At 43.5% G+C, this 16,873-nt stretch overlaps 1 protein-coding gene and 1 long non-coding RNA gene across 4 annotated transcripts; one reads left to right on the top strand and one right to left on the bottom strand.

Annotated features, from left to right (window-relative positions):
• The first annotated feature begins 277 nt into the window (after positions 1-277).
• Positions 278-4,932, top strand: LOC125454626 (uncharacterized). Its single transcript, XR_007248060.2, has 3 exons — positions 278-701; positions 2,763-2,936; positions 3,457-4,932. It is a non-coding gene; the product is annotated as an uncharacterized LOC125454626 (long non-coding RNA).
• Positions 4,933-5,696: 764 nt separating this feature from the next.
• LOC125454990 (homeobox protein Nkx-2.2-like) lies at positions 5,697-16,577 on the bottom strand. Of its 3 annotated transcripts, none has more exons than XM_048536418.2 (3): positions 16,542-16,577; positions 7,302-7,918; positions 5,697-7,001 (listed from the first exon to the last, which is right to left on the bottom strand). In XM_048536418.2, exons 2-3 carry the CDS (start codon positions 7,558-7,560, stop codon positions 6,418-6,420), a joined length of 843 nt encoding a protein of 280 aa, XP_048392375.1. In that variant the 5' UTR covers positions 7,561-7,918; positions 16,542-16,577; the 3' UTR covers positions 5,697-6,417. The 3 variants fall into 3 exon arrangements, with proteins under 3 accessions (XP_048392375.1, XP_048392373.1, XP_048392374.1); XM_048536416.2 differs by lacking the exon at positions 16,542-16,577 and adding an exon at positions 15,570-15,873; XM_048536417.2 differs by lacking the exon at positions 16,542-16,577 and adding an exon at positions 9,086-9,303.
• Between the last annotated feature and the right edge of the window lie 296 nt (positions 16,578-16,873).

Below are 16,873 nucleotides of genomic sequence, written 5' to 3'. Positions count from 1 at the left end.
ATAGTCTCAAAGCGACATTAGTATTAGGGTATTTACAGCCAGGTCGCTTTTCACTTGCACTCTTCATAAATGCTGTAATGCAAAGCAGCGATCTTGTGAAAAGCCGCAATTCACACATACTTGAGAGTGTCGAGAGGCAGATATTTCAATGGTTTTAATGGTCATACGTTGGTTAATTTCAATCTAATCATTGGAGGTTGTAAAACCCAGAGATGTTTCAGTAACAAATGTGCAAGCCTTTCTTTCTCTCTGTAAAGCAATACACGGACGCCACCTCGCGGCTCACTTGAGAAGCGCCCGAGAGGAAATTTGGATTCCCGACTCTAGTGACGAGATGTGGCGAATCCTGTGGAAAGGGCCGAGGTCACCAAATTCTGCAAGAAATGGACGATCAAAAACCCAGAAAAGCCAGCAGTTGCCTTGAAAACTCTGCAGAAAGTATCAGAGCTAAAAAAATCAAAGTTTCACAAAATTATAGCTGTTATTTTGATCATTAAGAAACTGCGCCACAACATTTTAAATATGCAGTTTTAATTCAGCTGGACCATCTGCTAGTTCTGCGACAAGGACCGTAAGACTGTCAGTTCTTACAAAGCTCGGTAGCAGCGCAACTAACGAATGGGTCGGCAGACCTTCACATTTAAACACGGTTTAAAACTTCGGAGCATTTACTTTGAAGTTGCAGAATGGAGAATCAAAAGGTACAGTATCAGTCCACTATTTTGTTTATGCCTATTTATCTATTACGCACGGCGCCTTATGACTTTGTAAATTAATTTGAAAAAATAATTAATAGTGATGTGCTACAGTATCACACACCATTAGAAAAAGGCCTAAGTAACTGACAAGAGGCGCACTTTGTATATTAATTTGTATAATTGTGTATAATTAGGTAATGGTAGTGGAATAGCTTTATTTAACAGCTGAGTAAACGAGATTGCGATGTAACAGACATCTGCTTTGCCAGCTCAGATCTGCCAAAACGAGCCTTCAACAGGGCAATTCCTGAAGCCTGATTAGGGAGAAAATGGAACCTTTGAAAGTGCAAACAGGTTGCAACTTTATCTGGAACATTTTCCAATTATAGCATTCACACTTTGATTGCTGCTTGATCAGCACATTTCAATCTCCGAGCCTTCGCTTTCACATCTGGCATCACATTTCTACAATAAAGCTCAATTTCTCTCCATGCTGTAAGTGGCGGAAATGAATGACGTAAACTTTTTAAGAAACTGTGCAAATAAATGAACAGAGCTGTTGACCTTCGGCTTCAAGGAATAAACTCAAAAATAACCCGAAAATTCCGAACATTATTCAGTTGTGCAGAGGTTGCTTTAAAACGCTATTACGTTTAAATTAATAGCAATATTGAATACCCCAAAATAGACAACAGGCAATGCCCCTTCCTGTAACAGGAGAGCAAATGAAATGTACCAGCGGCCTCTCGTGGTGAAGTCACTTATTGCGTTTGTTAAAATATATTTAAACGGCTCTTGAACGCACAATGATGATGAAGCTTAACTTCCTTGTTAATAGAACAAGCAATGAAAAACGAAAGCTGAGTCTAATTGTGAGCTTATGACAGGTAATAAAAGAAGATTGTTTCTCTCCACTTGAAAGGATCTTTGTTATGTAAGAGTGTTGGATACACTTCTCCAACTTCCAGCTAAGTAAAATATTGAATGAATGAATGAAAGGAAAGATCAGATTCACACCGACATCAGTACTACCTCTCATATCGCTAGGTGTTGAACAACACTGTACAGTGCTGAATAAGGCTGTTCCAACGGGAACCTTTGATAACTCAATCTTGACGGCTCCTAACCTCTTAATGGGCAAGATTTCCCTTAAAACGTTGGCCTTTGCAGAGATTGACTGTAAAACGAATCAAATGCAATCACCCTTTTGTTTACCTTCGGTACTTAGGCAATTATATGATAATTCACCTTAATAAATGTAACAACAGAATAAAGTCCATGCCCCAGTTATTATGCTGTGTAAATATTCTATTTGTTTTACAATAATCAAGCACTTGCAAGTCAGACAAATGTGAGTTTGAAAAACACGTCTGGCAATTAAATGTAAATACTTAATATTTTATATTTACATTCTTCATGTTTTCTTGCCAGAAGCCTTTTACCTAATATATCGTCGTCTCGATCGCTATACGCGAAAACGTAAAGCGACCACTACCGGAAAAGAAAACTATCTTTGAAAGTCTTAATTACAAACTGTATCGTCCATGCCCTTTCAAAACAAAAATAATCTTTACCTTTCTCTTCCTCTATTACTGAGTATATTTTGTACTAAATCTTTCACGCAACTGTTAATATTGCGTATAACTTGCCAATAGAAAGACCCAACTTTTCATGAGGAGAGCATGTATTCCATATAATTTATTATTTGCCTCCAGCCAACTCCTAAAGTACACAGGACAAACGTGTCTGCATCTTAATTTTGTCTTAATAATGTAGAGTTAAAAATTATTAGAATTGCAGGAACAGGTTTATTTAAAGAACGATAGCTTGTAACATAATACAAACTCTTCAAACTAACAGGAAAGAAAATATTGTTCAATGTGCAGAACCATGAACAAAATGTGAGATTTTGCGTCGTTTTAACAGACAATAATCATTTTTATAAAAATATTTTTGACCGCTATATAGTTGCCTGTAAATTTGAATTGGATTTGAATGAGAACTGGTTTTTTGAGTTTTTTTTAAGAGAACTCCGTTCTGAAAGTTGCGTTATCTTTATCCTAGGTAACGTGAACTGGAACTACGGGGCACAATACTTGCATTGTCCATTTCGAAAGTCAACTCAGACACCAGTGTCCGTAAACGCACGCACAAAACAGCCTATTGTCAACTACCAGTGCAACAGACATCTCCGCACAGACATTGCTCAGTGAATCCGAGCGCAGCTTTTACAAATTGGTAACAAATCTCTCTCTACATTAAACGACGTGTGTTTTTATTTCCTTAATTTGAAACACTGGGATTGCGAGAATTGAAATGACATTGCAAGGCCGGTGGGGGTGCACTATAGTTTTAGACCCAAATAGAACGTGACTAATAAGGAGCGACTGGGTCAATTGATCTTCAATTAACAATCTCGTGCACAAAATATTCACACTTGTATGGGCGATAATACTAGATTTGTTTTAGATCTCATTCGATTAAAGAAAGACGACAGCATTTGTACTGGGGAACAATTGGGTTAAATTGTTTGCCAAATTATAAAGAAACTAATTGGTTTGGGGTGAAGGGGGATGCATTCTGTAACTACATAGTAACAGAAACAGTTAAAACATGTTTGCACTTCTCTTTCCTCTGAATTAATGCGACACATTGTGGTCTCTATATAGGAGGGGGTGGAGAAAGGATCCCTGTTTATCAGTGAAAGAGGAGTTCCAGAATAGATATAGCACGAATTTTTAATTTGTCTTCCTTTCAGAGACAACAATGCTGGTTTTGAAAGCTCGACACAATTTGGGTTTTGTGAGGTTGCCTTTCTCCACTTGCTGAGCCCAGCTGCACATATGGAATACAGCGTGTAGAACACGGAATGACAATGGCACCAACTGACAACCACGACAAAAAAAAACGCCTCCATACCTCTCCCTCAATCTCGGGATGCACAAGTCTCTTTGAGAATGGCTGAATAACGCCGATACCGACTTTGTACCTCGTTAGTATGCACGCCTCTAACATCTCTCACTACCGACTCGCTCCTTTTGTGTTGTTTTGTCTTCCTACTGTATATTGTCTAAAGATAGACTAACACAACTGTCAACGTGTGAAATTTAGAAGGGGATGAGGCTGCACAGATTCTAATGCATTTAATTGACTTGGTAGTTGCCTATAAGAGCTTCCCATCCCTCCCTGCCCTATTAGGTTACTGAGGTACGAAAAACTTGCTTTATTTTCCGTGATACACAAATGCCTGTTGAACATTGAAATTCCCGTTTAGCTTAAACTTGTTTTAGAGAAAATCAGAGTTTGGTTTTGACCGTTGTCGATTCCCAGAGTGATATTAATGGTTTAGTTTGTTGGGAAAATATTTCTGCACACAGGACTTTCGGGCTGAATAGCACATCTCCGGTTCAATTAGTTTTGTTTTCTCGAAGTGCTCCTTGAAGCTGAATATTTCGGCGAACCCTTCCTCTCTGTTGTAATTCTAGGTTCTTGGTTGAAGGATTTTGGGGCAGGGGTGCATTTGAAATCGGGAGTCCGGGAAGGTGTTTTTGATAAATTTCCAACTAACCGCCGGCTCTGTACAGAAGAAGTTAGAAAGGTGGTGGCGAGCTGGCGTCCCGCAGAAGCTAACGGACGAGGACTTTAGGAAAATTCTGCGAAGCGGTCAGTTTGGAGGCACGGCTGGCCCGTTTGAACGGGCTGTGTTGAATGCAGTGCGCCCGAGATTCGGAGCCCGCTGAAGATGTTGAATTAAACCTGAAAATCGCCAGTAGGTTTCCCAGGAAAGTCAGCTGGGAATGAAGAGTTTGTACGTGCTTTGAACCGCTGCAGCCTCCCGACAAACAAAATAAAGTTTTTTTTAAATTCAAGAATACGTCTCAGGCAAACTATCGTGCGATTGTTAACAGTTTTGTAGTCTCCCTTACTGACCCTAGATTTGGATTCTGCGAATTTCAACGTTTTCTCCAAATTGGAAGAATTTGAATGGAGTTTGTAGACGACTGGACGAATAATGTGTGATCGATCTACTGGACTCTCACATTCGTTCATCACATTCTGCCTTGCCTTCGCAGTCATAACACAGTGTGGGAAGTGAGGCAGATTCAATAGAAAGCTTGAAACGCCTCTTCGTGACTGCTTCGTACGTAAAACATTTTCAAGAGTTATATTTAAAATGAACTCTGTTGACTCTTCCAAACCTTTCGGCAGCTGGGAGACCCCTTCGGTTAAGTTGGGGGGGGGGTGTGGTTGCGGGAGGAAGGGGGCAGGGATTAATTTATTTTGTTTTGAGAAGGCCGGAGTTAACCTTCCAAATGAAATAACTCATCTACAAACAAAGGAGGTAGAAGAACGGCGTTGCAGGAGAGTTCCCCCTTTACCTGCCGTTTAACAGCTTGAGTCAACTGCTGGCGCCCTCGAGAACGTCAAAGCCACCCAATTGAGATCCCTCAGCTGAACCGCGCACTCTATCTTTAAGTGAGCGCGTTTATTTTACTCTAGCAGTGATTTCCCCACTCCCCAGCTCGGCCTATGAGAGGAAAGAGCAAGCAACCGGAGAGAGAGCGCGCCGTTACTGTGAACTCTTGCCATCAGGCTGTTTTGCTTCCCCGTTGCCCCCCCCCCGTCATTTTCGTGAGAGGGAGAAGAAACGACCCGGTTTCAAAGAATTGATTGCCACCTCTCTTTCTCTTTGTCTATCTCTGTCAACAAGCAGTTTACTTCTTCAAATTATTACCCACAGCGTATTTTGCTCTCCCTATACAGTTCTGCTGGGGAATTAACGAGGGGCAATCGATGGGACTACATTTCAAAATACGGTAACGGAAAAGGACGTTACTTAGATGTAAATAACTCAGAGCCCAAATCTTGGCATATGTCAACAACATTTGTCTCCCCCAAGCACGCAGACCGCTGAATGCTACCAAGTGAAGTAAAACGGATTGTTTCTGTTTTGAGACACAACATTTTATTAAAATTCTGAATGTAAAAAAACTGGGAAAATCGTTCATTAAAGGCGCCTTGTTTTTTTTCTCTCTGGCGTTAATCATATCATTGGGTTTGAAAGCCTGGGCTCCCTCCCCCGCCCCCGCGAGTGTTTGACACGGTCTCTACTATATACATCGCAACATATTGTCATTCAGAAGCCAAACGAAACGCTCAACAGGCCATTTCTAGGCACCGTCAACCACTGTCACACCACAGCCTCCCTCTTCAGTTTTGTTTTAAAGCAAGGAAACAAACCCACAACCAAAACGCCGCGCCTCTTCGTTACAAAGCCCCATAAATATTTCAAGTTTCATATACAAAAAATTGCGAAGGTGAGATAAAATGTCCTGCACGTCTTTTTTTGTTGTCGTTTAAAAGTGTCATTTCGTTTGCACTCGCTTTGTCTCTTAAACACGAACATAAGTGACGGGATTACATTCCTACAACACACGGACATACTTTACAAGTCACAAGAACGTTGAATTCGCGGGTCTAAAGTTCCGGATTCATCGTCAATAATATATTCTGTAAACAGGTAACAACGAAAAAAATAGCTCAGGTGAACCACAGTTCCGAATGTTATGTGCGGCCGTGTGTCTGATTCACACACACACACACACACACACGCGCGCACTCACTCATACACACACACACACATGCACACTCATACATTATATATATATATAGAGAGATATTTATAGAGCCCCAGTTATGGCAGTCCTCAGGCAGTGGCTCACCCCCAAGTCCATTGTTGACTCTGGACCAGCGGGTGTGTGTGATATTGGGGGTTGCTGGCGGAGCTGAAATGGGAGTTGTACTGGACGTGTTGGAGTGACTGTGTGGTGTAGGCTGGGAAGGCGATGCTGGTCTGAAAAGTGGCTGCCGTCAAGTCCTGTGTTTTGAGAGCACTGGTCACCATGCTGGTGTGACAGGGTTTACCGTCTCTGACCAGGACAGGGACCGCCACCCTCCTCGGCGAGGGCAAGGGGTTGACATCCATACCTTTCTCGGCCCGGGCCCTCTTCATTTTGTATCTGTGGTTCTGGAACCAGATCTTCACCTGGGTGGGAGTCAGGCGGATGAGGCTAGCGAGGTGTTCCCTCTCTGGGGCGGACAGGTACCGCTGCTGCCTGAAGCGTCTCTCCAGTTCGTAAGTCTGAGCTTTGGAGAAAAGCACACGGCGTTTACGCTTCTTCCCCGACTCGCTGCCATTGCTGGACGTCTCGGTCGCATTGTCTGGCGACTCGTCCGCCGAGGGCTCCGAACACTTACTGGAGGAGTTCTGTTGCTGCGAAGCGGCGGTGGAAATCCCATGCACTGCGGAGATGGAGAGAGAGAGAGAAGGGGGGAGAGAGAGAGGGGGGGAGAAAAGAAATCATTCGCAAAACGCACTCCCCCACCCCCCCCCCCCACCCCCCAACCATGTTTGGTTTTCATCTTACAATCTCCTGGACGCCAAACCTTACACACCGTTGTCTCATTTCAGATTAATTGTTGCACTAATTTAACTTCGAGTTGGACTAAAAGCTTCCTAAGCACACGCAAAAGAAAAGATAGCAGGCCAAGTCGCCTCCGCCACTAATATTTTAAGTTTAATTACGATAAATTAGCACTTACGTGAGTACTGTATACTTTCAGTTGTGGCCAGCCACCGGGTATACGGGTTATCGGTGCTGTCATAAAACGGGTTCTTCAGTGGAAGCCTCTGCACGGTCTCCAGGGGACCTTGGCGAGCGAAACCCGAAGTTTTGGCCGTCCCCGTCTCTTCCCTCTCCTCCTCGGCCGTTTCGGCCGCCGATCCATCTTCATCGTTGGTGTCAGGTAAGTCCAGAATGTCCCGGACGGAAAAGCCAGTCTTTGTGTTGGTCAGCGACATATTCTGGCCGAATTTATGCAGGCAAAGTTGCAACGAGAGACGCACTCAAGCACGCACGCACACACACAAAGCTGCGGGCAAGGCGGGATCGGTGAAATGCTGGCCGGGTCTCAAGTTCTTGTTGAATTGTACCATTTAGTTCAAACCAGTTAGCGTGCGATCTCCGTCTGTCCGCCCTCACCGAACAGCACCATTCTGTAAAAATAACACACACACACACAAAAAGTCCAGCAAAAGAAAACGATCAAAGCTTTCTCTCCCGGTTCAAATCCCTGGCACGGCGCACACTGTGATGTGGAAGGAATGAGGCATGGTGAATTCTGCTCAAGTCCTATAAGGTTGGTCAACGAACGTGAACCTGCAGAGAGACAGAGAGAAAGCATTTTTTTTAACCACACAAATATAAAAGAAACCAGTGCCAAAGGTTGAACACGTGTGGGCGGGTCTTGGGAGTCAAGTGGATGAAGACTATGAGAAATTGTGGGGGGATTTGGGGGAAGGGTGGGGGGGGGGGGTTGTTAGGAGGAGGTGGGAGAGATAACTGAGTCTTCACTATTGGTGCTCCAAGCTCCGATGAGTAGGCTAACGTGTCAATTAATTACAAAGATCGAAAGGACTCCCTTTTTTAAAATATTTAAGGCTCGATTTGCATACAAAGAACCTCCAAGTAGCTTAATACTCTGCCTACTTGAAAACGCTATTTAACAAATTGCTCTAGAAAGTGCTTTGCATTTATTCCTGGCTTTTCACGGCCAAGAGAGAGAGAAAAAATACAGGCAATACACCAGGAAAGAGTTCTGTCTCTGCACCAGAGAGAGAGAGAGAGAGAGAATTCTGACAGCTCTGGTTCCAGCAATTTGAATCAAAGAGCAGGTATATTTTGTAAATGTAGCAACATTACCATTTGGATAACAGATGGGCGAATTTGCGAATTGGAGCGGCATTATAGTTCCAATCTACAAGATAGGAGAACTTTTTTGTCACCTCGCCAATTCGTCATTCTTCCTTCGAGCCCAATTCCAAAAAAAAATGAAATGAGGGTGGGGGTTTGGTTTGTTTTCGTCAAAGTCACGATTAGATCGCTGTCCAACTTGGTTAATGTCATGCATTAAACAAGATGGAACCCCAGTCTATTCACTCCATGCCCAGCACATTCGAAATCTAACCCGAGGCGGGGGGAAGTAGCTCACTGAAGGGGGGTTTGATCAGTTCTTTAATTTCTCGCAGCGTTCTCAAGATCGTTAAAAAAGAAACCAAAGGTACTGGGGAATTTGCGGGCATTTTTGTTTAATATAAAGGGCATCTCCCCCTCCCCCTGCTAGAAATCCCAACTCAATAGCCGTGTGAAGCGGCGGCGATACAGGCGAACGATTTATAAGAGTTGATCAGTTGATTTCTCTCTCTCTCTCTCTCTCTCACTCTCTGCCGCTCATCCAGTATGTGATTTGGGTGACAATACTGCAGGTTTTTACCAACTCCTCGGCGCATCTTGGGTGGTCGAACCCAGGCAAACATAGATACAAACCTATTGCTAAGCTGCGGACAATGGCGGAAATGTAGACAAATGTCCGGCTCCTGTTGGAAGCCTTTGTCCGAGGCCAGTTTTTGCATTTATTTCAGTCGCGACATAATAGATGATTGACGCCCTGGTGCAATGTGTTCTAACTGTTTGGAATAAATCCGACGTTGCTCCTAGTTGTCATGGCATTCAACTGCTTTCAATAGACTATCTCTTCATTCAGTTTTGAACCCTGCCACAATATTAAGGCAACGCCTTCATGTTAACGCTCTCTGTTTCTCCCCCACCTCCAACCCTCCCACTCTGTCTCTCCCTCTCCTTCCCTCCATGCCCATGAATTGATTCAGAACATCTTCGATTAGAGAATCGATGGTTTTATCTGCCACTAGGACATTGGAACCAGTATCCTGGACAAGTCAGATTCTCCGTTCTGCGCGGTGTGCAGTTATTTCAGTAGGGGTATTTGTAATGACACATTATCATTCGTCTGTGACAATAAGAGGTGTGTGTGTGTGTGTGTGTGTGTGTGTGTGTGTCTGTGTGTGTGTGTGTGGGAGGGGGTATGCTGGCGGGGTGTCATTCCATCGCCTTAACACCATTGAAATATGAAAATTTGTGTCGATGTTAAATGCTCGGAATGACAAACACACACAATCGCTAAACTACAGTTTGGCATTATCGATAAACTGAGTTTGTACAAAGTGCCCTGTTCATTCCAATAATCAGGGAGATGGGGGGGGGGGGATGCAAATTTGGATATAGCAAATCCCATGTGCGGTGCGTTTAGTTATCCAGTAATTATCTACATCACAGTATAGAACTGCCCAATTATCCTGTCGTTCTGTGTACACACAAACGCTGAGGAGCAACTTTTAAGCGGAAGATTTCAAGCTCAAAAGTCCAGACTCTTGCAAGATATTGAACGTAATAGAGAAGGCTATTTCTCACATCTTCCTTATTTTTCTTTCATTCGTCGTTTCACCAGCTTAAATCATTGCTGAGCAAACCTATTTATACATATCATACGTTTTGTTGTTTCTTTTAAAAAAAACATACAATCCATTAATTGCACAGAAGTTGTCTGTCACTGTATCCATTTTTCCCTCCTCCATGTCATGATCAGGGTTTAAAGAGCAATTACTCAGGGCAACAGCAGTAAATCGCAGAGTAGAATATTTAAACGATTGTGAATGGTCCCAAGCAAAGGGCCAAAGTAATCTTAAAGTCTGGTTTTCTACAAGGGGTTCTTTTTGGAGAAAAGCAATATAAAGGAGAAAGTCATGCGTTGGAATAATGAGATGTTCCAAGACGCGGAAACTTCAACTATCTCATTGCCACGTGTACATCATGACCACAATCCTGTTGCTTTTGGAACAAACACAGAATCTGCGGGAGAAACTCACCATATCTAGCAGCATCCGTGGAAAGAAAGCACAAGTTAACATTTCGAGTCCAGTGACCCTTCATCAGAACGGATAGCAGCTAGGAAAAAGTTGTATTTATGGCGCATCCTTTGAACTCAGTGACTGAACCTGTTTCAGCGCCTTATGCAGACCTGGTGATGTGATTTTGTCACCGGAGTGGTTTTCTGTGTTTTTGGGGAGGTAGTATGGTGGTGAGATGGGAGTAAGGAAGCATGTTTCCTGACTGATTAACCATTCATCACTGGGTAGCAGGGGGTGGGGAGAGAAAGAGCTCCATTGAAAAGCTCACCAACTGAAGACATCTAATCAAGTTTGTTGATACATTGTTACATTGCCAACAGAACCGCCTGTGAACCTTCTCCTGCTACACCTGCTATCGATCACGCTCCTTTCAATTTTCTGATCTCTACCCACGATTGCAGCAAACTATCCCAAGCTCCAAAGTCCATCTATGTCTCCACAGTTTGCCTGGTGAATACTGAAAACTTTGGAATCCGCAGTTGACATTCACACGCACACACACGCACGACATTGCATCGGCCCTAAATGTTGTTGCAGGGGTTTTGTCTTAATTCTTTCTGAATGGGTTCTCCTTTTTAAAGTCTGTTACTTTTAAAAAGAAACAACGATAATCGAGTAGTTATTTATTTCTTTTAAGGTATGCCTTTGCCTCCCTGCCGCACTTCTGTAACTCCTGCACAAAAGGCGGGAAATGAGTATTGGCGAGGACACAGTTAACCATGGATGCATGATAGTGTGTGTTAAACGGCAGAAAAAAGAGCTGAGGATAGGGAGATGGTAGCAAGTGCAGCGAGGACTATGGATCTTCACATTGTGTGCTGGACTTGAACTGTGTCTTGCTCTCCGGGGTGAGCTCTGAAACAAGGAGAGATAAATGACCTTTACACAAAATCTTAATCCCCTGCTGAAGAGACTGATAGGATCGAGGGGCTATTTCAACAATCTAACAAGAGTCTGAAAAGGAGCGGTAAATGTGCACAGGATAAGTGGCCGTACTTCAGCTCAAGTACCCTCTAGTTGTGTTTACCTGTTTACTTTCGCAGGTAGATTAAAACCTCTGCTCGCCAGAATGTGCCTTTTCACTGGAGCCGAACGGGCAGGCTCTCTGCTCCAGTCCTGGTGACTGAGCGGCACAATCAACTTTTGAAATGGTGAGTGTCTGAGTGGAGAGAGAAGGCAAGCAGTTGTTTTCACCCAAACCAAAGCCAAACGAAGGAGTATACCTTTACGCATTTGACTAGGCTTTAGCACAGCGTTGGAAGTAATGATCTTGAAGAGATGCTCCAGGTCAATGCGGCAAGTAGCTGTATTTTTAAAATTAAATTTGGGATATTTCGGTTCGGCGTAATACAATCAACATACACACGTTTAATGAACTGGAGGTCTCCAGTTGCCTCTACTGCAATAATTTAGTAATGGACTGGGATTATAGCATTGCAGACAAGTGAATAACTCCGATTCATGTTAACCTGACAATTCCAATCAGCAGTCACTGTCGTTAATTAACATTGCTTTCGGGAGTGTTGTCCATGCGATGCTGTCTAGAGGTGATGGGGATGGAGAGAGATGGAATTAAACTCTTTGGACCCTAAATATTTCTCACCATCATTTCCTATCGCACAGATTTATTCTTTTTAAATTGTTGAATGTTAGGATGACAAAAAGTGAAAAAGATCCTACGCATAACTTAAAGGCCGGACCTGGAGAAATCATTGAATATTTACACAGACATTCATCTGTTTCTGAACACCATTGAAAGCGGCAGGCCTTATCTCATAGTTAAAACCAGTTTATCCGTTCCAAATCCCTTTGTCCTCGCTGTCGCTGTTAAATAGCAGAAAGTTGCAAAAAAAATGTAAAACCCGTTCCCGTGAGTAAGGAGATGTCCGTTCATAAAATATAATTGTTTTATTTTGAGAATGTAGATGGCATGTACGGGCAATTAGCACAATTGGCCAGTGAATATGTGGGCACCCAGTTTTCACAGTTACAGGACCTCGTGGCAATCTTTTCGTTTAATGAAATTGTGGAACGGATTATGCGCTGCAAATTCTCCCTGGCTCGAAACCTTCAGTAAACAATCATCTGACTGGTACACAGATCCTTCATTTGATTTCTGTTTGAAGGAGATGTGTCGGTTACATTTTCTTAAAGGCTAAATCTCGAGACTTTTTGATGCGAAAATGCTCAATTTAATTTCTGAATATTTAATCTTTACTGTCATTACATGTCCTTCAGAATTCAGATAGTCGTCTCTTGGCCAACTTGCGTTTTTTGGGTACGGATAAATAGAATTAACGTTAGAATAGAACAATGGCAGTGAAGGTAATAATCGCCCAGGCTAACACGTTAAAAGGAGATAATTGGCATTGGTCTTTCATTGTTTTAAGCGCCAGATACAGTTAGTTGCTTGTTCTGCAGAATAGGATTGAGGACCAGTTATCAAAGGGCTCCCAGCGTGACAATGCAGTGAAATAGGTCCTAAGGTGACATTAGAGGGCCTGATATTTGGGATTTACATGTGATCCCTCAGGGCTATTTAGTTTGCACGCTGGAACCTAATACACTCCAATAATAAATTAAGCCAGGTTAATTTTCCCAGAGGATAAGGTACTAGGGGCATAAAAAGGAAAACGAATAAACCAAATAAGCTATTTTTCTAAAAAAAAGGGGCAATTCAGTTCTGGGTTATTCAAGAAGAACGCGGAGTTATCTCCTAACGAAATTTCTGTGAGGAGTGCGTTTTGATATCACCTCCAACCCTGACAAAACACCATTCTATAATCCGATTGAACAACGCCTCCGGCCCTGACATTCGCGCCTCATTTGCTAATGCTTCATTCGAAAATAAAACATTTTTTGTCCCTCGGAGGCAAAAGCTTTTCGCTTTATTCTATCATTTTCACTAATAATTAAACATGTCACATCAGGATTTGACTCTCCATCTACAACCACCCCTCTCCCCCCTCCTCCCCCCCAGGGGTGATCTCCCCTCTTTTATTTGTTAAATCAAAGTGGTACCGTTTTACTTTAAAACGATTAATTCCCAATATTTATCCTTCCTGAAAACCGATAAATTAAATCCATGTGTGTCGACATTTAATTAATGCTTTCTGTGCGATTTTAAAAACAAAAGCCCTGTGAACGATTTACTGCCTATTTCCAATACCATTTCTTATGGCAAAGTTGGTTGTTAAACGTAGGTCGAAGCTGGGAAGTTATCCAAGCAAAACGCGTCCCGGGTTATTTGCACGATCTGACAATGAGTCCGCACACCCCCTTTTAAATAATGTGAAGTTTTACTTACTTTTCAAAAAAAAGTTCAAAAAACTTTACAGCAAAACATCTGCTTCCTGCACATAAAGTTGCAGAGTTCGGGTAATGTGGAGATTCTCACAGGAAGAAAGAGCCAAATTCGTGGAGAAAGGGGTTAAAAAAGAAGGCAGTGAAAAGAAAACCGAACAATTAGTTTTCAGCTTGGCTCTGGTCAGAAAAAGAAATGTTTTGAATTTGGACCCTGTTTCGTCAGACACACCGTGAATGGCATCGCTAAGATTGCTGTTCGAATACATCCTCCGAACGCACGGGATTTCGATCTGGAATGTCATGACCGCTTTCAAACGGGCGTCCTCCGAAGCCAGGAGGTGGACTGTCACAATAGGATCTTAAAGTCATCCTTAATAGAAGGTTTGATTGCGGGACAAGAGGGAGACCGCGATATTTAGCAAGGAGCGCCGACAGCGAAATTCCTCTCTCGGTTTCTTCAATTGATAGGGTCGTGCATATTAACAGACCATTGGGTCACTATCAAAGAGACCCTGACCCAATACCATATAACATTATAGACTCAGGGCGTTCAAAAGTGCTAAACCGGAGCACGTCACCACGCGTATATAAGGGACACATTTATGGATATCTTTACATTTCACTCAAGGACTGTGAAGCATTTGAATTAAACTCCCGCGTGGAATTGTTTAATCTCTATTAATGCAATTGCTTCCAATGGCAGAGCTATCACATTTAATACAGGTCCTAGCTAATATCATGGTCACATAAACGTCAGAGTATGGAGATATTTTTGCATTCTTCAGACTATTTGCGTAAGTAATTGTTAGTTTATACCTCTCTCCATTAACAACGATCAAACTTCTCATGTCGTTTGAGCTCTTTCGTTCCCACATGAACACAATTTAAGAATCTGACAATCTTTGATCGGGACTAACCAGGCGGTCCCATTACACGGAAAGTGCCTTGACTTCCACTCCCGCACTCGCACCAACAGTCCCCCTTCCCGCGCAGCGTGGGTGCTACACATCGATACACCTTAGATAGGTGACTTCTGTCTGTTTTGGATTTAATGGCTGCTCCGTGGGACTCGCTCAGTCATTTGCTTTGTCACGCTGCGGCAATGCAGTCAATCAAGTGCAGGGGGATGTTAGTGCGTGCGATAGCGGGGGAGACGAGAGGGAGAGCGATGGGCAGTGGGATAACTGAGCGTTCAAATACTAGCACCTGGAAGGGTTGGGAAAGCATTCAAGATTGCTCGATGGTGGGGTGATATTTGTTTTAACCTGACGAAACATTAAACCCTCGCTGCTGCGTGCAGTTCGGATTTCCAGGCTGTACAACTGCACAGTGCAAGTTAACAGTAAAAGTGCAGATTGTCAGCCGCAATGTTAGAATGTGAGAGAAACAAGACTGACCCACAAGTGGATTTCCACTCTCCTGCCCTCCACCCTATTTCAAACACAACACAGGAGATCCGCATATTAAACAATTTCAGAACACCCCCCCCCACCCAAAACTGCGAAATAAGACGAAACCGCCAAATCGAGTGGTGAACACCGTGGCTTAAGTCTGAACCCTAATTTTTTTTTCCTCTTGCTATTTGAATCCGTGCCACGTTCACTCTCAGTCTCCAAATCTCATCCGTCAACATTTCTATTTACTGATTCCGCGCAGAGCAGCTTCAGTCTACGGCCACCGCGAATCAGAGGCAAAGGTAAACCCATTAGCAAAGAAACGTGCTGGCAGAAAGTGCTCACCTGGCAGTAGGTGCAGAGCAGTTAGTGATGTAGTTTTTTTGTTTTGTAAGCTCAGATGTCGTTGGTTTAATGAAGTATCTCCAAATGCAAAGTCAGAAGTGCGTGCACAGATAAGACTGATGCGCTTTATATACCCAGGAACACACACACACACACACACACACACACACACACACACATACACAAAATGGTCCACTCTTAATATTGTCCAAGAGCGTTTACACAGCTCGGCTGCTAGCTGTGCCTCTCCACACTCTCACATTGCTCGCTGTTTGCACTTCTCGATTATGACGTTAGACAAAATACAGAACATATGTTCATTGGCAGTAAATTGCCTAGAAATGCAAACACATTTTGCTCTTTGATGGCGCTTTTAGTCGTCTCCCGCCCCCCGAAACACAGTTTCTCCTCGCTCACCCAACTTGTCCCTCTTCCACCCTCTCCCTAACCCCTCTCTCTTTCTCAACCTCTCCCTCCGTCCCCAAACTCTGTACCCCCTCCTCAAGCTCTTCCTCCCTCTCTCCCCTCCCCCTCTTTTCCTCAACCACTCCCTCCCTCCCCAAACACTGATCACCTCCTTAAACGCTTCCTTCCTCTCTCCCCACCCCCTCTTTCCTTCTCACTTCTCCCTCCCCACCTTCTTGACTCCTCCCCAAAACTCTTCCTCCCTCCCTTCACAACTCTTCGTCTTCCAACATTCTTCCCGCCCACCCTCTCTCTCTTTCCCTTTCCACCCAAACTCCCCCTCAACACCTCTTCCCCATCCAACCTCTCTTACTGCCTTATTTCAAGCCCTCCCAACGCGCTTTCCCTTTCTTCTTGAAGTACTCTCACTCCACACTCCGATCCCTACTCCGTCTCCTGCCACCCGCCCAGATGCAATCTCTTTGGCCTTCCCTCCCCTATCTCTATTCCCCCCCCCCCCTTATAACACCGCCCCCAACCTTCACAACCTGAACAATCTCAGTTCACCTTATCTTCCAACACGGATCTTTTTGAGATCTGGTCGGGTCTGTCTGACTTTTTGTCTCTCTGTCTCTTTCTCTCGGTATCTCACTCTCGTGATTCATCGATAATCTCTAACTTCTGTTTTGTTGGAAAACAGTAGCAGAACCCCGGCGCACCGAAGGGTCGGAAACTCGAAGCCGAGAAGTTTGCTTCAATTCTCTTCAATTCTTCTCGATCCGGGCTCCGAATTGAATCAATCAGTCGGTAGCTAAGAAGCGGAAGGTGCCAAATCACCATATGTGCTATGCTACTGATACGGTCCATCGCTATCGTGTACACAAGATATGCTGACATCC

The sequence above is a fragment of the Stegostoma tigrinum genome, chromosome 9 (genome assembly GCF_030684315.1).
Source record: "Stegostoma tigrinum isolate sSteTig4 chromosome 9, sSteTig4.hap1, whole genome shotgun sequence".
Classification (NCBI taxonomy): Eukaryota; Metazoa; Chordata; class Chondrichthyes; order Orectolobiformes; family Stegostomatidae; genus Stegostoma; species Stegostoma tigrinum.
Note: the sequence above shows the minus strand (reverse complement) of the source record. Positions and strands in the feature narration are given on the sequence as shown.